General features: G+C 36.1%; 1 protein-coding gene across 1 annotated transcript in view; it reads left to right on the top strand.

The window, feature by feature from the left end:
- Positions 1-24052, top strand: part of PIK3CB (phosphatidylinositol-4,5-bisphosphate 3-kinase, catalytic subunit beta) — a 120987-nt gene that overhangs the window by 73660 nt on the left and 23275 nt on the right. Inside the window, exons 11-17 of the mRNA XM_006846651.1 lie at positions 7804-7992; positions 12675-12796; positions 15102-15245; positions 16330-16429; positions 20249-20427; positions 21388-21497; positions 22446-22524. Of these exons, the coding sequence (XP_006846714.1) occupies positions 7804-7992; positions 12675-12796; positions 15102-15245; positions 16330-16429; positions 20249-20427; positions 21388-21497; positions 22446-22524 (923 nt within the window). The remainder of the gene's footprint in view (positions 1-7803; positions 7993-12674; positions 12797-15101; positions 15246-16329; positions 16430-20248; positions 20428-21387; positions 21498-22445; positions 22525-24052) is intronic.

Genomic DNA, 24052 nt, shown 5'->3' with positions numbered 1-24052 from the left:
CACTCTAGCTGTTCCAGACTGGTCTTGTAATTTAAGTCTTTTTATCCTTGAACATGGTGTGTTCTTCCATTTATGTAGGTTTCTTTTAGGTCCTTGCAGTAGTGTTTTGTAATTTTCTTCATATAGGTCTTTTTACATTCCTGGTTAGGTTTATTCTTAAATATTTCATCTCTTTATACAGGGTCGCTATGAGTCAGAACTGACTTGATGGCACTTCATAACAATTTTGTTGTTAGCATAGAGGACTTTGATTTTTATATGCTGATCTTGTACCCTGGCATTTTTCTGAATCCTTCTATTAGTTGTACTAGTTTTTTTGTAGAATATCTGGAAATTTCTGTGTGCAGGATCACATCATCTGTAAATGACGAGTAGTTTTCCTTCTTATCAATTTGGATTCCTTTTATCTCCCTTTCTGATCTTATTGCTCTGGTTAGGACTTCCAGTACAACCCTGAATAAGAATGGTGATAAGAGGGCATACTTCTCTGTTCCCTATTCTCAGAGTAAATGTTTTCATTCTCTCTCTGTTAAAAATAATATTGATTATTGGTTTTATGTACTTAAAATTCCAAGAATTATTTTCTACTTTCCACCCTATGTAAATGTTGATGGGGGTTTGTAATAAACTTCTTTTGTCTTCCCTTCTCTGAGTGGTCATTTTCCTACTTTACCAAAAATAAAAAACCAAAAACCTTTTATGTTAGATACTGCCAGGTAATTAACATCTTTGTATACTTGGAAAAAAGACATACATTGATTATATTCAGTAAGTAGTACAATTGTTTAGGTATAACAGCTGGTATGGTGCACACGTGTGCGTGCACAAGCATATATATTGCATACCTGCCTGGTGTAACACAATAATTTTAAGACTAGGTTCACTTCTACTTAGTTCAGATGGGTTTTTCATGGACCTTGATTCTAGATATAAGGCTTCAGCTCTTTCCAAAGATTCCTAATGTAGTTGACCTGTGAATTTTCACTGAGTCTATTTGTTCCATTATTGAATTGTATTTCGATTCTTTGTTTATGAGGAAACTTCAGTAGGTTCATGGAAATTTTAATGAAAAGATCTTGGAATTTTCCATGTACCTTTTAAAGCCCACCCATATAAGAAGAACCAGCTTGATTCTGATTTTTAATGTAAATATGTTAATGAAACATTTGCTTTCATTAAAAAAAAAATTTTGTGTTTAATTATTGAGAGTCTATCTGCTAATATACTAGGAATACAAATGGAAAGAAGATTGTTTTCCGCCTTTAAAGGAGTTCACATAAGAGCAAGAAAACTACATAGAAATACCAGTCGATTAAGAAAAAACTAGGGAGTAGCATTATAGTGTGCAGTAGAGACACAGCAACTACTATACATTTTAACTTATTTTAACTGCTCACAGTATGCTTTTCAGATTATGAAAACATAGTAAAGTTATATTCCTGTTCGCATATAGCTGTCACAGTGCACACAATATTAGACAAGCATACTTGAGTTGATCATTATTTGAGAATTCCATACTTGTAAATTTGCTTACTCGCTAAAATTTATTTGTAACCTCCAAGTTAGTACTTACAATGCTGCTGTGGTCATTGGAGGACTTGAGTCAAAAAATTTGAGTTGCCTGACATGCATATTTTCAGCTGATGTCAAACAAAACGATGTTCTGCCTTCTCGTTTCTGCTCTCATCTTGTAAACAAGTTTCTGTCTGAGGTCTATTGGGGACCTTTTTTTCTCTTTTGTTGGTGATTTTGCTGTTTAAAATGATCCAGGCATAGTGATGTGGTGCTGTGTAGTGTTCCATTGAGCAAAAAGCTTGTGATATGCTTTATGGAGGAAATAAATATGTACGAGAAACTCCATTCAGACATGTGTTTTAGTGTTGTAAATTCAGTGTTACCTAGTCAGCAATCCTCAAGCATGGCAACAGTAGTGAGGTTGGCCCAGGATCGGACAGTGTTTAGTTCTGCTGTGTACAAGGTCACTATTCGTTGTGCACAAGGTACTGATTCGTTGGCACCTAACAACAACAGTCAGCAATACACTGTGAAACCAGTGCCAGAATTTGTTAGGACTGCCCAGTTTTCTGGGTGCATTCTACCACTTTTCCAGTGCTTTGTATTAGTGGTAAATATTTGAGGGTTCCTTCTTTGGCAGGTATCTGTCTTCTCTTTCATAGGTTTTATCAGATACTAAGTGTCTTTGTAACAAAGCACACATAAAGCAAAATCATGTATTGTTCAGTTGACAAAAGAATATATAATCAGAGACTCACTGGAACCTAACCTTGTATTTCCTTTATCTCAGTATTTTCTCTTTCACACTCTTATATATCTGTGGGACATATAATTGTATGCATCCATATACACATCTACATATACACATGCACACACTCTACTCTTCCCATAATCATTCAGCATGTGTCTCTGTCCATGGATTTACCTGCAGAGTATTCCAAGTTTGTATATATTTATCACTATTTACCTGTATCCCCTTTAGCCCTTGTATACCCTTCAGTGTCTTCACCTATCTTCGTCGTACTTCTCCCAACCTCCCTCTTCTTGTATATTATTCTGCCCCTTCTTATACATTGCTCCTCACCACAACCACCACCACCGCCACCATCACTCAAGTTAACATGGATCTACCCCATAATTGGAGTCCTGGTATGACACTGTGGGTTAATGTGCTGCACTGAAAAGTTAGTTTGAACCACAAGGTTGGCAGTTTAAGCTCACCATGTGTTCCTCAGAAACCCTGTACAGCATCACTGTGGGTCAGAACGGACCCGACGGCACTTAACAACAACAACAACCCTATCACCAATGAAATACTCTTCCTTCCTTGCCACCCTTGGCATCCATCTCAGAATGTTCTGTTTTTCTCTTTCAAATTCTTATATAGTTATGGGATATAAAAATATATATGTCTCACTCTTCCTCCCTTACCCCCTCAGCTTTTGTTTCAATCTGTTGTTCCAGGATTGTGTATGTATCACTATTTACATGTATCCTGTTTAACCTTTGCATACCTCCCTGTGTTTTCACCCGTCTTCATTGTTCTTCTGCCACCCTCCCTACTCTTGTATATTGCCTTCTCCCGCTTGTATATTGCCCTTTCTGTCACCCAAGCTAACATGCGCCTACCCTTTAATCTGTGAATTCTCTCCTCTCCCTCCTATCCCTGGTAACCATCAAAAAATGTTTCTTTTAGTCTGTAAACCTTTTCTTAAAGTTTTACAGTAATGGTCTCATACAATATTTATCCTTTTTTGATTGACTAATTTCACTCAGCTTAATGTCCTCCAGGTTCATCTAAGTTTTATGAGATGTTTCACAGAGTCATCGTTATTTTTCAGGGTTGCATAGTATTCCATTGTGGGTATGCACCAAGGTTTGCTTATTCAACTGGATTCTCTGTATTTTACTTTTTAGAAGTTGATTAAAAAATGATTGCAACCTAGCTATCCTATAATCGATACGTGATTTCAGTTAAACAGAGACTTGTAGAGACACTACTCATCAAAAGTTGTGGTAGGCCCTGGGCATGCATAGGTTTTGGTCCTCAAGGACTTTATATTCTATTAGAGGATTCAGACAGTCAAGCAAGCTGGTGAATTGATCCATCCAGAAATTCCAGGCAGGCTTTTCAGAAGATAGTTTTCCTGGCTAACAGAGAGGAAAGCATTTTTCAAGCAGAAGGAATGAAAATAAAGTAGTAGGGAGTTTTAACCAGTTTGGAATGAGTAGAGTTACTAGTTGTAAGATTTTACAGTTACCCAAAGGATAACTGGAAAACTATGTTGAGACTAGATTTTAGAGAACTTAGGTACTCTGAGATAGGTTTGATTTATAGTCTATAGACAATGGCAGAATCACTGAAGGATTTTAAGTACAAGGTGAGGATTGTATCAGTAAAGCTGAGGATACTTGTTCCTCAACTTAGTCTAGTCCTATGCAATCTAAAAGATGAGGCAAATTACCTTCTTTCCACTTCTTGGATAAAATTTCCAGCTTTTCTATCCTGCGTGTTTGTCAGATTGGCAGAAATTTTATACTAGAAAATGTCATTAAGTCTTATATTACTTAAGCATGTTTATGTAAGTCTTTATTGACATTCTAAGATAGTAATATAATATAAATAAGCACATAATATTTGCAAAAAATATGGCACCAATCATCTCTCCCGTAGTACTCGCTTGGCTTCTCTGTTGGGTTCAGTGCTCTGTGGCAGTGGCCACACAAAACTCAGACACCATACTCGCAGTTACCAGGTTTATTAGGGAAGGTCACAGGTTATTACTCAGGGCCAGAAATCTTAGGGAACCGCTCTATCAGTCAAGACAGCCTCTCCTCAGCCCTGGCAGTGTTACAGAGCTCTTTTAGGGCTGCTAATAAATGCCCATAAAGTACACTACTGTAGCTTGAAGGCACTCAACTCAAGATCCGTGGGTCAGTAAACCTGACTCCCCCAGTTAAGTTCTGGTGTGATGTTGTTGTTGTTAGTACTGTAGAATTGGTTCTCATAATCATTCAGCATGTATCTCTGTATAGGGTTTCAGAGACTTGTAAATCTTTTGTTGGTTCTTAGTCCAAAGAACACACTTTTGCAGTTTTTGTAAAGTTGGTTTGATCTTCACAAATTCCTTTAGTTTCTGTTTATCAGGAAATGTCCTAATCGCGCCATAATATTTGAAAGACAGCTTTGCTGGGTGTATGATTCTTGGTTGTCAGGTTTTTTTATTTCAGAGCTTTGTATATGTCATCACATTGCCTTCTTGCCTGAATGGTTTCTGCTAAGAAATGAGAGCTTATTTTTATTGGTCCTCTTTGTAGGTAACTTTTTTGTTTTTCCTGAGCTGCTCTCAGATTTCTTTCTTACCCTGTATTTGGTTTTGGAAAGATTGATTATGATGTCTTGGTGATTTTTTTGGGGGGGTTCTTTCAGCTTCTTGTATAGCTTACCTTTTCATCTTTCATGATAATTAAGGAAGTTTCTTCCAATAACTGTTCAACAATTTTCTGGTGCTTTTTATTATCTCTTCCTATAATGAAATTCCACCCACCTGTTGAGTTGTTCCTCTGCGTTGTATTCCACATAACTCTTAGGCTTTCTTTGGATTTTTTCATTCTTTTTTCTGATTATTCATCTAGCTTGCTACTATTGAGAGATTATCTTCAAGCTTCCATTGCTTCTAATCTCTTTTGACCTTCTCAGTGTATTGTCCATTTCTGAAATCTTAGTATTAATCTTCTTGATTTCTAATTGCAGTTTAGTACTGTTTCAAAATTTGCATTTATTTTTTTCTGTTTGTTCTTGTAGTGTTTTCCTGAACTATTTTAATTTTTCTGTTTTCCTTGCTTTTCTTGATCTTTTTGTCAGTTCTTTGAAGGCACCCAAATATCACTCTTTTGGATTCTTATTAAATTAGTTCCATTATCTTTTCTTCGTCAGAAACGTTTTCTAGCTCTGCATCCTGGTCATTGTTTAAGTCATTCTGTCTTGTTTCTTTGTGTGTACTAAAATTGTCTTTTGCCTCCAGGGCATTGTGGGATTGTCATCTTTACATTTAATTTGTGCTTGTATGTTGATAAGTTCTTAGACTCTTACTAATTGTCTCCTGCAGGTATAGTTAGAAAACTGAAGTATGTACACTGTTCTTGTTTGCCCATTTGTGCATTTCAGTTTAGGGTGGGTTTGGCTAGTGTCTGTTGTTGATCAGGTGATATAAGAGCTGGTCTTGCCTCTCTTTCCAGTGGGTGGAGCTGCAGAGGTTGTGGCTGGGCTGTATGGGCACGGTTTCTGTCTTCTGTTGGATTAAAGAGAACCTTCACCCACCCCACACACAAATAAGAAAACAAAACAGGATAAACAAACAAGGAACCAACAATGAAATGAGAAAACAATAAAGAGATAAATAAAAACAGACAGCAACCAGGAACAAAAGAGGAACAGGGAAATGGAACTATAGAAGAGAAAAATAAGAAGAGGAAATACAATGAAAAAATTAACAAAACACTTAGTAAAATCAGGGAGAGGGTAGATGAAAAGAGAGAAAGTAGAGAGTAGTAAAAAAATAAAAAAAGATCAAAAGGAAGGAAAAAAGAGGGGAAATGAGAAACAGAAGAAAAGATGGAAAAACAAAAGCAGAGATAAAAAGGATAAAATTCAAGGAAATAAAAAAGAGAAGAAGAAGGAGGCAAAAGAATAAATAAACAAAAACAGTGAAACAACAAAAAGAAAAAAAAACCAAACCAAAGAACAACAAAAATAAAACAGTGCGATTGTTGGACCTGAAGAGGAGAAAGCTCTGAGAAAGCTCGTGTATACTAAGGAGCTCACAAGATAGGTGTGGGAGGGATGTAACAGCAGAATTCCTGGCTTTAAATGGAGCTCCTATAGGCCTGGGTGTTAATAAGTATGTTCAGGACACTCAATCCACAAGTAGATTGTGGAGGGTTTTGGTGTCTGTTAGGAGCACCAGACAGCTAGGGACATGGTGACTGGTTAAATGCTGGTCTGGTGGCTCTGCAGGTTCTGTAGCCGCTTGAATTCAAGCACCAAAGCAGAGCATCAGAGCAATGCAGCCAGCCCACTTCCACACACACACACACACTCACTGTCGTGGCTTTGGCTTCCAGTCACATAAGTCTGAACACTGGGAGAGTAGAGGCTGAGCTGTGAATTGATGAGGGTAGGAGGTCACCTTTGGTCACCAGGGGAATGTAGGGAAAAAGAAGGAATTGCACCTTTCCTGTCACCTGTGTGAATCTGCTCTGCCAGGCCACCGTCTGTTGCCCAAGTTGCTCACAAGATAGTCATGCTGCATCTGGCTGTCCGTTCACCATCAGTCTCTCTCACCATCCGTGCTCAGCTTCTCCTAGCAAGTATCCAATCCATTTCTCTAACTTTTCCTCAGAAGTTCAGAGTTCCAAAGTTTTCATCTGTGTCTGTTTTGTTTGGTCACTTATGTCTGTTGTAGAGGGGCCATGTAGTTGTCGGCCTAGTCCTACTCTGCCATCTTGTGGAAAGTGTATATTTCATTCTTAAAGACACTGAAAGACAACAACAATACATTGTTGTTGTGAGGTGCCGTTGAGTCATATCCAACTCATAGTGACCCTGTATAGTTTCTGAGGAGCAGCTGGTGAATTTGAACCGCCAGCCTTGCAGTCTAGTGCTTATCCTACAGTTCCACACCAGTACTAGTTCCTAGCAAATATTTAAATTACTTACATCACCTGTAAAATGTTTTAACTTACATTTTTTTGGTATTGGTGAATTTCGTATCAAATGAGTTGGGTGGAAAAGAATGGTCATATTAATTTAATCTTTCCTTTATCACAACAAAGTGTACCACCTAGAAATTGAACCTGTGACTGAGGTGGTGGTTAACAATACCTTGGTGAGGTTTAGCTTTTTGTTTATCTTCTCAGTAATACGATTCCCCTAAAGGGCAGTATGTGTGAGCGTCACTTCAACCTTCAGATTCATTTTTAATACACAAAGCAATATTGCCACCTAGTGTTTTCACATGATTTTTTAAAATGGTATTTTTCTTTTGTTTTCGAATAACTTTTTCTTAATCCTTAGCTGTTTTTTTTGTTGTTATTGTTTGTTTGTTTTTATTGTCAGCAATAAAAAACTAGTAAGAATCTATGTATTATTTTAAGGGATTATATCTGTAATGTCTTACATAGTAAACAGATAATTGTTATATAAATTTACTGTGTATACATTTGCTGAATGTTTGCTAGTGATGTTTGCACAACTAAATTTTATAATGAGAAATTTTTATTTTTTAGAGTCGAGGTGGAAAAAAGTTTCTTGCTGTGCTGAAAGAAATCTTGGATAGGGATCCCTTATCTCAGCTATGTGAGAATGAAATGGATCTTATTTGGACTTTGCGACAAGACTGCAGAGAGAATTTCCCACAGTCACTGCCAAAATTATTGTTGTCTATCAAGTGGAATAAACTTGAGGATGTAGCTCAGGTAAGAAAAGATCATTTCTGTAATTCCTTTTGGTGCTGTGTTACTTTATTGATTTGACTTGAGTTGTTCTTTGCTACATTTCTATAGGATAGATAATTTTCTACAAGATAAATTTTGAGGTTTTAATCCTTTACAAGTTCTAAGTGATAGACCAGAACATTTTAAAATGTAAAAAATTCAGATTATAGGTTGGTTTGCCCAGAATCTTGTTTTTGCTGAAGATAAGTAAAAGCATTGATCCTTACATTAATCCAGAAAAGCACATGCTAGGCCCCGGGCAACTGCTGCCAGTTTTACCAATGAGCTTGAAAGCTTCTCTTCAGCCCTTTGCAATTGCTGTTCTAAAACTAATTATTTTTTGGGAATTATCTTCTATTATAAGACTTGACCTTGAATCATGGACCATTTGGGTCCATTGTAGCATTCACTTTAGGAAGTCATGGATATCAATTTATATCTTTTAACAGAATAGAAAGGAAAAATTGTGTGCTCCAAATACATCATCAAAAAAAAGACACTTGAAAAAAGAAAAGAAGTATATATTATATATATGCCCAGAGAATCATTCAATAATGAAAGTTGAGGCTTGAATATTTTCTTCAGTTCCCTCAGCTTGAGAAATGCTGAGCATGTTCTTCCCTTTTGGTTTTCTGACTCCAGATCTTTCCACATTTTGTTGTAATATTTGACTTTGTCACTCGAGCTGACCTTTGAAATTTTCGGTTCAGCTCTTGGATCTCCTCATTTCTTCCATTTGCTTTAGCATCTCTATGCTGGAGAGCAAGTTTCAGTGTCTCTTCTGACATCCATTTTGACCTTTTCCTTCTTTCTTGTCTCCTTAATGACTTTGCTTTCTTCATGTATGATGTTCTTGATGTCATCCCACAACTCTTCTGGTCTTCAGTCTTTAGTGTGTAATGTATCAAATCTGGTCTTCATATGATATCTAAATTCAGGTGGGATATATTCAGGTTCGTATTTTGGGGCTTGTGGACTTGTTTTCATTTTCTTCAGCTTCAGTTTGAATTTTCATATGAGCAATTGATGGTTTGTTCCACAGTCTGCCTCTGGCTTTGTTTTGACTGATGATATGGAGCTTTTCCATTGTCTCTTTCCATAGATGTAGTCAATTTGATTTCTGTGTATTCCATCTGGCAAGGTCCATGTGTATAGTCGTCTCTTATGCTGTCTAAAGAAGGTATTTTAAGAGAACAAATCATTGAATTTGCAGAATTCTATTATGCGATTTCCAGCATCATTTCTGTCACCCAAGGACATATTTTCTAACTCCTGATCCCTCCTCTTTGCTAAGTGGCAGCATCAATGGGCTCAAGCGTGGCAACAATGTGAGGTTGGCCCAGGACCGGGTAATGTTTCATTCTGTTGTGCATAGGGTCACTATGAGTCGATACCAACTCACTGGCACCCAGCAACAACAAAATATAATTATATTTTTTAAATATATATTGTAGCATTAACAAATTTGACATACTAGAATAAAATAACCAGATTTTTCTCCACTTACTTATTTTTATTTTTTCACCCTCTCCAGTTTTTTTCTTCTGAGTACATTTATATTGAATTAAATTTTAACAAAAATAGATTTCTTTTAATAATATACCTTCTTAATGTTAATTTTCTTTTCACTTAAGTAAAAAAGGGGTTTCTGATGTTATTTCTTTTGTATAATGGCTTTTGGAGTTCTGATGGGGCACTTTTGGATAGTACTGGACTGCTAACCACTGTAGGATAAGCACTAGACGTCTAACAAATTTGGTGGCTCAAACCCACTTGGAAACCCTATACTAGGTCATGAGTCAGAACTGACTCTACAGCACTTAACAAGGCTTTTAGAATTATGTTCTTATATATTCCCTCATCTAAACTGTTTCCCGTGTTAGATCGTATGAATATTGCTTTGGAAAGTAACTATTTTGTGTAGTTTAGATGGCTGTCTAAATATTTATCATCTGTTTACCTGAAATAGTTACCTTCTAACCACTTATTTGGAGTGCTGGTGTGGTGCTGTAGGATATTGCACTGGACCGCAAGGTCTGTTGGAACTGTAAGGTTTGACAGTTCAAATTCACCAGCCATTCCTTGGAAACCCTACACAGGGTCACTGTGAGTCAGAATCGACTCAACAGCAGTTAAGAATAACAACAACCACTTATTTATCCAAGTTCCAGGTTACCTTTCCATTAAATACCCCAGTAATGGTAGAAAATAAATAAAAGTAGTTTTTAGGTGGCCCATTTCCATATCTCATGTATAATGTTCTGCTGTACTTTGAAAGATATTTTAGAGACAGTTTCCTTAGGATGACTGTATGAAAATGAAATGGACTAATTCTTGCTTAGTACTGTGAAAGCTGAAACTTGTCAAGACTGCCTCATTTTTCCAGGTCTTGCAAGTTTTCCTCATGTAATGGTGCAGTCTTAACATTTTCTGTTACTTGTTTTAATAATAAAACCTGGCTTTCATTGGCTTTACTGTATTTATTTGGCCCATAGAAAAGAAAGTTTTAAATTCAGGTATTTAGTATGCTTGTCTCATTTCAAGAGAATATCTAAAGGGCTGTTTTCAGACATAACTTAAAGCCTCTCAGTTTTATAGAAGAAAAGCCAATAGTGCAATCTTTAGGCACAAGAAAATGTATATTGTTGTTGTTATGTGCCGTGGAGTCGGTTCTGACTCATAGCAACCCTGTACAGGGTTTCTGAGGCTATAAATCTTGACGGGAGCAGAAAGCCTCTTCTTTCTCCCACAGAACAGCTGGTAGTTTCGAACTGCTGACCTTTGGTTTGTAGCCCGATTCGTAACCACTATGCTACCAGATAAGTGTAAAAAAGCATGGATTTTTAGTTGTCCAGAATAAAAAGAAAGTAACAGTGGAATAAAAATTAGTGAGATTTTGTTCCGCTTTTCATCCTGCTGAATTGTCAGTTACATTGAATTGGTGCAAAATAATATATTCCATTTTCACAATAAATCTGTTACCTTTAGAAATGTAGAGCCAGAAGCCTGGTGTAAAGTTTGTTCTCTGCACACAGTCACAGCTGGACAAGTTATACAAGAGTACTAACCAGATCTCACAGAGTCAGCTCTAACACATGGAGACTCCATGCATGTCAGAGTACATGTGTCCTCCATAGCATTTTCACAGGCTGATTTAGGAGTCCTGGTGTGGCGTTGTGGGCTAATGCATCAGACTGCAAAGTAGTTAGAATCGCAAGGTCGGTGGTTCAAGCTCACTAGTTGCTCCTTGACCCTATACAGGGTCACTATGGGTCGGAATTGACTCGACGGCACTTAACAACAACAATGATGTTTTTAAAATTAAATAATAAAATAGAAACTATCTTAGTCTAATTCTCAAAGTCCAAATCACACACACAGAAAAACAGCATCAACAAAGCAGTCAGTAGGTACACCCAAGTCACCTCTGATGATATGACTTGGAGATTGAACAGTTGATTATAAAACCTCAAACCACTGCCATCTGCTCACCATTGTTTTGTTGTAGTGATCATGAATTGTTTTTGTATACTTTCAGTGACCTCGCTATCACTAATGTGATATCCAATAAAATACAAGGGAGAAATTAAAAAATAAAGTTTTTTTCAGGTATTGTCACGTTTTGGTAAGGCCACAAATCATTACAATTGCTTATGATTTTTTTGTTCTCCCTGATAACCCATATTCACCCCTGTTAGCATCCCTGATAAGAATACGTACTATAATAAATGTATCAATACCACAAGGAGGGAGGAACTCTTACAAGATGGGTCTCACAGGCTTGAGATTTGGGCTCTCTGAGAAGTTCTTTTCAGTGATAGATAATCTTAAAAATATTAACAACTAAAAATAAATTACCTCAAGGTAATATTATATTGTTAATGAACTGCTTAGGAACCCTGGTAGATGACAGGACTACAAGATGGACTGTTAACTAAAAGGTCAGTAGTTTGAGTCCACCAGGCGCTCTGCAGGAGAAAGATGAGGCTTTCTCCCCTCTTAAAGACTTATAGTCTCAGAAACTCCATACAGGGTCGCTGAGAGTTAGAACCAACCCCACAGCACACAACCACCAGCTTTGAACTGCTTATGTATATTCTTATATATAATATGGAGTCCTGGTGTGGCGCTCTGGGTTAATGTGCCAGTCTGCAAAGCCGTTTGAACTACAACGTCAGTGGTTCAGGCTCACCAACTGCTCCTTGGAAACCCTATACAGGGTTGCTGTGGGTTAGAACCGACTTAATGGCACTTAACAACAACATATATAATATGCCTATAATTAGCTTTAGTTTTGCAGCATACTTGTACCTTTATTTCTTCTAAGTGTTTCTTGCCTATTTCTTTGCTTGCCTACCTTTATTTTCCTTTCTGCCTGCCTACCTTTCTGCATTTTCAAAGTTTTTTAATGGCTAAAAATTCTAGAATCTAGGTCTTCAGTGTATCATACCACTACACCCTCCCCCCAATAAATAATGGCTTTTAATTAGTTGCTTATCTATAGAATTTTTAATAAGGTCATCTTTATTAATCTGTGTCAACAAGAATGGATTATTTTAAAGTAGTCTTTCTTTTGACCCATTTCTGTATACCTGTGTGCCAAGAAAAAAATAAGATGACTTCTTTCTTGCAGTATTTCTGAACCAGTTTCCATTTTCCAACAGCTTCAGGCGCTTCTTCAGATATGGCCAAAACTGCCCCCCCGGGAGGCACTGGAGCTTCTGGATTTCAACTATCCAGACCAGTATGTGCGGGAATATGCTGTAGGCTGCCTGCGACAGATGAGGTATCGCCTGCAAGTGGGTGTCAGAGGGAAAGTGGGTGCTTAGCATAAGTCAGGTTTGTATAAGACAGCTAAGACTCAGTGAGCCACTTTAATCTCTTAGTCTGTAGGAGCCCTTCTAAAATCTAAGTTCTCAGACACCAGCCAAGGCTCAGCCTCATAATCAAGGTTTTCAAAGGATAATAGAAAGATCTGCTATGTTAACTTTATCCAACACCACCCAGAATTAAGAAATGTTCATTTTTGTCAGCTTTTTTTTTTTTTTTAAAGAAGTGATGTTTAAATAAAATCAATATAAAATATTGCATAGAAATATAGTTTATTCCTATCATTACGGTGTAATATTTTATCGTGTGGATCTATCATAATTGTCCCATTACCCTATTAAGGAACATTTAAATATTCCCCCAATTGTTTTATTATAAAAATACACAGTGAACATGCTTCTGTAAATCCCCACTGGGCAGTACATGTGTGATAATCCATGAGATTTATTGAAGAATTGATAAGGTGAGGTAGTCTCAGGCAATAGGCATTTTCATATATATCTAGTCTCTCTAACCTCAAAAATGAAGCTGAAGCTGATGAGATAGGTCTTTATCTATGATAATTTAAAAATAAAAATTTTCTGAACAGTGTGGACACTGCGATCCCTTTTTTTCCTTTTTAAACTGTGTAGTTTTTAAAATGGTGTGATTTCTGAAAGGAATCTCCTGAACTCTTTAATACTGGTTATTTCCAAGGAGTAAAATTAGAAGTATGATGCAAGAAGGAGTGATTTATTTATATTTTATACTGTTTATAATGGACATTGATTTTACAATTAAACTTATTATACAGCTAGGTTTTGGTTATTTCCTCTTTAAAAAAAAAAAGGGGGGGGAAGAAGAAACCGCCTAACTATTCTTCAATCTCCCTAAGATTGCATTGGTGACCTAAGGGGGAGGGGGACCACCTGATCCTCTTGGACAGAGCCAAGTCCTTTTTAAAAATGAGTTGTACCTTCTGAGGAAATTTTTAATTTTTAAATTAAGTTTTTATTATGAAGTGAGTAATAGTTTACATGGGAGAACATCAGCTTTACATTTATCTTATCATATTTCATTTCATTGCAATGATTATAATCCCCGAGGAAAGTTTTGATCCCCAAGTTCTATGAAACAAATTCTATTGTTTTTCCTGTGTTCAATTTAATTATTATGAGGTGTGTTTTTTTTATGGTATCTAGGACCCTGGGTTTCAGTCCCAGATCTGCCAAAGAATACTTCCTTAACTGTATGGTGGGTTTGAGATTATATACATGTCCTAGTAACTAAAAGAAGTCCTGCTGTGGCATAGCAGGATAATTTGCTGGACTGCAAGGTCAATTTGAATCACATGGTCAGCGGTTCAAACCCACCAGTTGCGCCTCGGATGCCCTATACAAGGTCTCTAAGAGTGGGAACCAACTCGATATCACTTAACAAGAAGTAACTTTAAGGTCAAACCCCTTAATTTTCATCACTTCGCTGTCATTGCCTCTGGAATGTTTTTAAGTGATTGGTTTGGAGCTGTAGTCAAAATAGAGAACCACTGATCTTAACTAGGAGTCCTGGTCTGGCACTGCAGGTTAATGCACTGGACTGCAAAGTCAGTTTGAAGCACAAGGTTGGCAGTTCAAGCTCACCAGCTACTCCTGGGAACACTATACAGGGTTGCTGTGAGTCAGAACTGACCCGATAGCACTAACAACAACCTTAACTAACTCAGCCCAGTTAATTACAGAATTGTCTGATAAAAGTAGTTCAGTGATTTCAGTCTGTACTGTCAAATGAATTCTTCATATCCTTCAAACTATTTCAAGTTAAGATTTTATTTTTTCACTGGATATTTTGGAGAAGGCATTATTAAACCATAATGATAAGGCAGGAAAGTAAATTACTAAAATACTGATGGACTTTTTCTTTTGTAAATTACTAAAACATTAATGAGATTTTTCTTTTGTAAAAGTGATTGTATAAATGAGTATATATAACTTACTCCACATGATGAGAAATCAATATTAGAGTACACAATATTTTCCAAATCTGGGATGGTATAAATGTGTACAATAATCAAATACATCAGCCTAATTAACAAAAAATGCTCTTTGCACCTATTCCCATTTGAAATCTTCAGCTTTAAGCTGTGAATAGTACCTTGATACAGTGTAACAGTTTAGCCCAAAAGTACCAATGTACTTCAATAAGTTAACATTTGATAGTTTACTAGAGAGGGATCGTTTTCTGCCACAGGTTGGTGAATGACTTCATGTTTTTGTTTCTTTCAGTGATGAAGAACTCTCCCAATATCTTCTACAACTGGTGCAAGTTTTAAAATATGAACCTTTTCTTGATTGTGCCCTTTCTCGATTCCTATTAGAAAGAGCACTTGCTAATCGGAGGATAGGGCAGTTTCTGTTTTGGCATCTTAGGTAAGTATTTTGTTTTTCCATGTAAGCCTGCTGTGTGCTTCAGTAAATATGAATTAAAAATAGCATAGTCAGCTGTTTTTGTTTTTGAATCTTATTTAAAATTTATACTGTTTAAATTTTTCTATTTCGTGATACCTAACTCTTAATTTTCATGATTTGACAAGGTAATTCAGATAAGTGTCTCTTCATCCCTGCTTGCTTTTTAACTGAAAATAATAATGGATCTATTGCTGTTTTCCAATAAGGTGTGCATGTGGTTTTAATGTATTTGGTTTAAATGTAGACATAGTTTTTTCTTCTAGATGGCTATAAGGCAGTGTTATTATAATTGCTGCTATTGGGTAGAGACAGGCAGCACTTTTATTTTCAGCTTCTTTACTAATAAGTAAGTCATATTCAGAAATGCATATGCATTATTTCACTAAATTCATGTAAGAGTAAAACCAAGAAAAAATTTAAGTTCTTATTTTTCTGAGGAAAATCATATCTTCCTCATTTCTGACTCTGAACTCAGACTTTTTTTTGTCAACTGTGCTTCAGAGTATTAAAACTTATTTATCAGAGGGAAAAATCATTAATTTGGGGAGTCTTATATCTGAATATTGGTTCCTTTATTATTCTTAGAGTTTCTCTTATTTTTTAACTTGTGTTCTTTTGCCATCAAGTTTAGACTCCTTATTTTTAAACCCCTCAGGGAATAACATAGTAAGGTGGTTCTTTAAGTGAGAAAAAAACTGAACAGAATTTAATTGTGTCCTTAGTCAGTTGTGTGATGTCAGTTGAATTAATACATCTCTGCATTAATTTCACCTTCAGTGGTCCCTAGATGGCAAAATTACCTTTGCTCTCCAAAAGTCAAGTCAAATTAGAAGTGAAAATTTTGGACTTCTTGGAAGAAAGTCTTAACTAATTATAACTATTTTTAGATTTGAAAAATTAGAAGATTGACCATCTTGGTAATATTATATGACAGACTTATTATATCATATGTTTATTTCATTATAAAATAAAATCAGTTTTCTTATTTGGTGATTTGAAGTGTTTGATAAACAATCTATTTTTAATGTTACTAACATTACTGCAGGTCGGAAGTACACATTCCTGCTATCTCGGTACAATTTGGTGTCATCCTTGAAGCATATTGCCGAGGAAGTGTAGGCCACATGAAAGTGCTTTCCAAGCAGGTATCAGCTTGTTTGAATCTCTTGTTCAATTTGGCACATGGTGTTCAATAAGTTGTACCAATTTCTTCCATTATAGGTTATCTTCTTTTTAATTTATTTATTTTGTTTTTATTGTTGTTGAGAATGTATATAGCAGACTATATAGCTATTCAACAAATTCTACACCATCACATTCAGTAATGAAATCTATTAATACATACTTGTATCAGAGTTTAAGTCAAGAAATGAAGTTTCAGGAAATTATCAGAACATTAACTAAATGCTACCTGAAAAATAATAGTAAACATTCCTTCTGTTTTCTGTATTAATACCGCATACCTGTTTCCAAAATCGAACCCAGTGCTGTCAAGTCAATTCTGACTCATAGTGACCCTATAGGACAAAGTAGAACTGCCCCATAGGTACTAGGCCAGACGTGGTCCTCTCTCATCTGCACTTCTTTATGAACTTCCTCCTAATTAGGTTCCTTGTTGTTATTCTTGTTTCTCCCTCCACGTTCTCTACATAGCAACTAAGGTGATCTTTTTTGTTGTTCTTGTCATGGTTGTTGGGAATATACCCAGCAAAACATATGACAATTTAACAAGTTCATACATCTATAATTTATTCACGCTGATTACATTCTGCAAGTGGTACAATCACTCAGACTCCTTTTCCGAGTTGTTTCTCCCCCATTACCATAAATTCACTGCCCCCTAAATCTCATTCATACCTACTCTTTGAGTTGCTGTTGTTAATTGAATTACGTATCATTTATTTTCATTTTTTTAAGATAGTTCTTAAAAGAGCGCAGTAATCAAAGCAGATATTCTTTACTAGTTAAGCTAAACTGTTGTTCAGTTTTAAGATGACTTTAAGAGATAGTTTTGGTTTAAGCTTTAAAGGTTATATCAGGGCAATAGTTTTAGGGATTCATTCTGCCTCCATGGCTTCAGAAAGTCCATATGAATTTGAAAATCTGTTTTGCATTCTTCCCTCCCCCTTTTGATCAAGATTCTTATTTTATCTTTCATAAAAAAGGTTCAGTAATGATAACTAAATACCATTCAGTTTTGGTCTCATGACAACAGAAGGCAGTTGTTCTTAGAGGCTATTACCCATACATTCCATAGCCTTCTTGTATTCTTGGCTCTCTTTCCTGTTTTGCTCCAGGTGAATAGAAATCAGTTGTGTCTTGGATGGCCATTTGCAAGTTTTTAAGACCCCAGGCACAACTCAATAAACTAGAAATTAGAACAGAAGCACTAAACATGTTATTAGGCCAATTAATTGGATGTCTCTTGAAACCATGACCGTGTACCTCCAAACCAGCCTCGGCAGCTATTCCTTGTGTGAGTGTGTGTGTTGCTGCACATACATCTTCACATAACTTTTGCAGTTCAACTTTTACAAGTGTAAAACTTACAGCAATTAGAATAATTGTCTGTGTAAGAAGGAAATATGTTGTTGTTAAGTGCTGCGGAGTCGGTCCCGACCCGTAGCGGCCCTGCACAGGGTTTCCGAGGCTGTAAATCTTTATAGGAGCAAAAAGCCTCAACTTTCTCCCGCAGAACAACTGGTAGTTTTGAACTTCTGACCTTGTGGTTCACAGTCCGATTCATAACCACTGTGCTACCAGAGCTCTTCAAGCTGGGATTTTAGATAAATTATATTGTGCAATGCTATTTCCCCATCAATAATTTCCCGGCAGTAATTTTCCTTGCATTGGAATAAAACTCAAACTCTCTCCCAAGGCCTGTAAGGCCCACTTGATCAAGTTCCTACTTGTCTGACTTCATCATGGAACCACTCTCTCCTTCACTCATGGACAGTTTTTTTGGGTTTTTTTTTTTTTGGCTTTCTGGAAGTCTTGTTGTTGTTAAGTGCCATCGAGTCAGTTGTGACCCATAGAGACCCTATATGGGGTTTTTGAGGAGTGACTGGTGATCTTGAACCGCTGACCTTGCAGTTCAAATGGCTTTGCTGTCTGGCGCATTAACCCACAGTGCCACACCGGGACTTAGCTTGACTTTAATTATAGTAAATGGATGATATATTTATGAGCAAATTGTTCTTACTCTTTCTTTTTTTTTTTGACTTGATGAATAGCAAGATGATTGTATCTTTACATGGCAGTTGTTATCCTTGTAAACCTGGAAAAAGACAAAATATTGAAACACTTAAAGTATTTGACTTATGGCCATGGAGTGTTCAGGACACTGTCTAGGAAATGGATATCAACATAGAGATGGGACATGAAAATTCCCAAGTATACAAACAGAAGAAATTCAAATTTGAAATACTTCAGAAAGTTCCTGTTTGCACAGCCCAGTTTTCTTTTCGTTCCCTTGTTACCAGTGTTTGTACAGCTCCTGAAATTGTTGAGAAGTGGAGTGTCTGTGGTTTTTACAGATGGCTAACTTGGCAAGCCTCAGCCATGTCGATTTTATCATCAAGCTGCATAGAACCTTCCCAGTTTCCTGTGAGTGAGGCCTCAGCCTATCTGTAGAAACTGCATGCTTGAATTTATCTCCCTACAGATTCTTTCTTTGCAAAGAACCAGAGTTCTAAAATGAAAACATGATGTAAAACGTATCTCCTGTACATGGACATTAAAGCCATGATATTCATTATGTTTGTTTTACTAGTGTTTTTTTGTTTTTGTTTTAAAAAACAACAACACATTGCTGTCAAGCCAATTTTGACTTTTATCCAAACTATAGATCAGAGTAGAACTGCTTCATCAAGTTTCCAACATTGTAGCCTTTATGGAAGCAGACTGCTGCCACATCTTTTTCCCTTGGAGCAGCTAGTTAGGTTCAAACCACTGACCTTTAGTTCAGCACCTGGGCACTAACCAGTATACCACCAGGTGTCCTCCAGATCAGTATGAAGAGGCTTCAGAAAGTTTGTGGAAATTTTCCATTATCTCTTACTTCCATTTTTCCATGAACTTTTTGAAGCCTTCTTGTATATGATCTATTTAGTTCTGTTTTTAGCATTTGTTCTTTCCAGTTTTAATAAAATAGTAGTAAAATGTACTCCTGCTCTTACTGATTCATGATTGTCTGAGGATGTTTCTCATGGAATTTTATACAATGAGACATGGAAAGTTATCAAATAATAAAACATAATGATTTTGATTCAGTTGGTCATTGTTGATCTACTTTGTACTATTCACGTGTTTTTTCTCCCGTAAGTTTTGATAACCAAGTTAACATTTACAAATAAGCACTTCAGGAGTTAACAAGTAGTAATTTAGACTTTGATAATACAAACTGTGTCTATATTCACATTTATTGTAACTGCTATTGATAGAAGGCAGATATACTGAGAAGATGGCATACAAGTGTGATGACAAGAAGTAGGCATGTAGGATGAATGTCAGGATCCCCAACATTGCTTCTATATAAGTTTTCCTTTTATAGAGTTAGTCAAATGAACTGATTCTAATTGCTGATTTTTCAAATTCTGGTACTCAGTGAGCTTCAGAGTTCTGAGAAGTTTGCTTCATATTTCTTAAATATCCACAGTATATGTCCCTTTCCTTTTCTGTAATCTCTATAAGATCTTATTAAAAAGAAGTGTTTTTAAAAAAGAGTTCGCAAAACAGTACTTTAAGCAACAAGTGATTAAAAAATAAGCTTTTATTCTATATGTAAAATTGTTGCCATCCATCACAGAACTCTTTCATTTTAGGCTGGATGTTATATATGTACTGGTATGTGTCTGTATTGGAAGAGGGTGGTTGTTGGTAGTAATATGATCGTGTGACACTTTATTACTTTATATTATTCTTAACTACAATGAATGTTGGGGTTGGGAAAATATGTTTTTCAGGTTGAAGCACTTAATAAGTTAAAAACTTTAAATAGTTTAATCAAACTGAATGCAATGAAGCTAAATAGAGCCAAAGGGAAGGAGGCCATGCACACCTGTTTAAAACAGAATGCTTACCGGGAAGCCCTCTCTGACCTGCAGTCACCTCTGAATCCATGTGTCATCCTCTCTGAACTCTAGTAAGTGACTACTGTGCTTGGTGAATCTGTCATGAAACTAGCAATGCTAGAGGACTTCCAAGTCACTGACTTGGGAAGCAGTAGGGCCAGCTGTCAGCGCCATAAATGGGATATAATTAAGAAAGGAAAATCTTAAAAGTCCTCAAGGTTATTGTGGTGTTTGGTACAATGTATCCCTACTAGCTGAATATACCTCTGGGGTTAATGGACTTTATTGCAAATTAAGTTCTTTTCAATGGTGTATAATTAAAATTTCCTAAGACGAGAATCACATACAAATAAAATGTTGGGAACCACATTAGATTATTTGGTGATAGACCAAATAATCTGTATCTTAAAATGAAATGAATTTGTAAACTTTTTTCTCACTTTTAAATTACCTACAAAAATAATAATGGAAGAGTGCTAATGTGCATTCTGTATTATATCATTATTCAGATTTGAGCCTTTCCTCATTAAGAAATCAAGAATGGTCTCATAATATTAATTTAGTTATATTTTATATTTGTATTTGCTAAATAATATAAAATTAAAGAAGACAAATGAGTGGAGGAATTTTTAAAGAAGGTAGTAGTGAGAAGGACAGATGGAGGATTTTCATTCCAGCCCATCTGGCCTCAGTGCATACCAACCAAGGCTGCCCTCATGGTTGCTTTCAACCAGGAACAAATTCTCTAGGTTTGTCTTCATACAGGTATGAAAGGAACAGGTAAGGGTTTGTCCCCACGCCTCATAGCTCAGCTCACAGTCCTGCTGTAGTAGTAGGATTAGCACTGAACTGCTGCTAACTGCAAGGTTGGTGGTTCAAACCCACCAGCCTCTTGAAAACCCTATACCGAGTCGCTATGAGTCAGAACAGACGTGACGGCACTTAAAAACAATAAGTAGCTCAGATTAAAATTACAATTTTGCCATATATTTAAATTGAAATTGGCGAACTTTCCCCTTGTTTGATTTCAGTGTTGAAAAGTGTAAATACATGGATTCCAAGATGAAGCCTTTGTGGTTGGTGTACAACAACAAAGTGTTTGGTGAGGATTCAGTTGGAGTGATTTTTAAAAATGGTGATGGTAAGTGCTAAGGCTTTTAAAGGTCCAAATGCTTTTGTACTATTACTTAAAGGAATTAACTGAGATAGCATAATTAAATGTTCTTGGATAATGAGTACTTGTGACTTCTGTAAAAAATTTTTATTATAGTGTTTTGCTCAACATTTACTCACTTGACCATACAGATGTTATTAAGTAGATACCATTACGTCTAGACTTACGTTTCCTGGAAATTACTCCAACTATTACATAAAGTTTGTGAAGTCATGATACAGTGGCTTCATCCAATTCTTAAGAACTTCTTGTGTATTCTTAAAACCAAACGAGGAAATGATAAGCCATCTGAATTGTATGTGTGCTGTAATATAAATGATATTAGCACCTACTGAAGGAGTCCTGGTGTGGTATCGTAGGATAAACACTAGACCACAGGTCAGTTAGAACCACAAGGTCAGCAATTCAAACCCGCCAGCCGATCCTTAGAAACTCTATACAGGTTCACTGTGATTTGATGGCACTTAACAACAGGAACAACACAGTAGCTCTAGGGTTGCTATGAGTCAGAATTGACTCAATAGATAGGGTTTTTTGTTTTGTGTTTATTTATCATGAGTCCTGGTGTGGCACTTCGGGATAATGCACTGGACTGCAAGGTTGGTTTGAATAGCAAGGTCAGCAGTTCAGGGTCACCAGCTGCTTCTTGGAAACAGGGTTACTTTGAGTTGGACTGACTTGACGACACTTAACAACTTAATTTCTGAAATACTGTTACAGGAAGATGCACTAACTAACCAGCCTAATGTTTTATATGATGGTTATAGTAAATGTTAAAATATTGAAAAAATGTTTACAAAGTATTTGTCAGTGAGTTTAGTTAATTTTGACTAAGTCAAGTGAAACTGAAACTAATGAGTTGTTATGCATAAAATGAAAAGTTTTTACATTAAAGCAATTTCTCTTTCCTCTTAGATTTACGACAAGATATGCTGACACTTCAGATGCTGCGCTTGATGGATTTACTCTGGAAAGAGGCTGGTCTGGATCTCCGGTGAGATTTCTAGTGACTTTACATCTAATGTTATATTACTCCCATAGCACAATTTCTAAAACTTTATATTGATTCCATTCCTTCTATTGTTATTGTTATTCATAGTAATATTTACATGATTCTTTATAGTGTGCAGTATATTTTCAAATATATTAACTTTTAATTTAAACTTCATCAGATATAAAATTGTGCAAGTAAGTGAGATTCTAGAAAGAAGCAATAGGTCTGAATTTACTTACTGGACAGACAGCTCAAGTCTCATTACAACTTGCAATTTCAAAGATGCTCTGGGGTTAGGTGCACTGTGTGTCATGTCAGTGATAAAACCAGAGAAGGACCTGTGCTTCTTGTCACTTAGTTTAGCCCTTTTAATTCTAAATTTAAATTATTAATTCTATGGAACTTTTCAAAGATCCAGTTTTTGGGTTCATTCTCTTATCTACTCTCTATTTCATTTATTTCCACTGTCATCTTTATTCCTTCCTTGCTCGCTTTTGGTTAATTTAATCTTCTAATTTCTTAAGTACTGCTTTCAGTACATCCCATATGTTTTTGCATGTGTTCACTTTCATTCATCTCAAAGTATTTTCTAATTTTTCACATAATTATTTTTGGGGGCCTCTTGGTTATTTTGTTTCATTTCCACATATTTGTGAGTTTCCTCAATTTCTTTTTTACCAATTTTTAATGTCATGCCATATAGTCAGAGAACACATTTTATATTATTTTTGTTTTCTCATATTTTATTGAATGTTGTATTGTTTTATGGTATAAAATATTCTATCCTAGGGAACGTATTCCTTGTGCACTTAGGAAAAATGTGTGTTATATCGATTTGTGTTGGGTATAGCTGGTTTGTGGTGTTGTTCAAGTCTTTTTTTTCCCAATGGTCATCTGTTTGTTCTATCTTATATTGAAAGATAGGTGTTGAAGTCTGCCGCTATTATTGTTGAGAATTGTCTTTAATTCTCTGAATGTACGGCATGTATGTATCTTGTAGATGGCATATGTTGCTGTTGTTGAGTGCCATCAATTCAGTATTAACTTATTATGACCCTGTGTAGAGTTTCTGAGTAGCAGCTGGTTGCTTGAACCACCGATCTTTTGGTTAGCTTTCCAGTGGAATCAATTTACATGTAGTGTAATTACTGATATTGTGAGATTTGCATATGCCATTGTAAAAAGGATGTACGAGTAGTGGCTGACCTCCTGTGATATCACAAGAGGGAATGGGAATCAAACCTAACATCAGCCCAAGGCATCCTGTGAGACAAAGGTCAGACATGCCCTCTACCCTCCAAACCATTTTTTTTTTTCTTAATTTAAGGTTTTTATTGTGGATTGAGTGAAATTTATAGGGCACATCAGTTTCACATTCAACCATTCATATAACTTGTTTTATTACATTGATTATAATCCCCTCCATACATATACCATCAGTTAAAAGTATTTCTCTTTATCCACTTTAGCTTTTTTAAAAAAATACACAAACAAAAAACCCCACTCAGGCGTATATAATAAATTACAT

This window comes from Chrysochloris asiatica, unplaced genomic scaffold (assembly GCF_000296735.1).
Source record: "Chrysochloris asiatica unplaced genomic scaffold, ChrAsi1.0 scaffold00028, whole genome shotgun sequence".
Taxonomy (NCBI): Eukaryota; Metazoa; Chordata; class Mammalia; order Afrosoricida; family Chrysochloridae; genus Chrysochloris; species Chrysochloris asiatica.
This window is presented reverse-complemented; position numbering and strand designations above follow the sequence as displayed.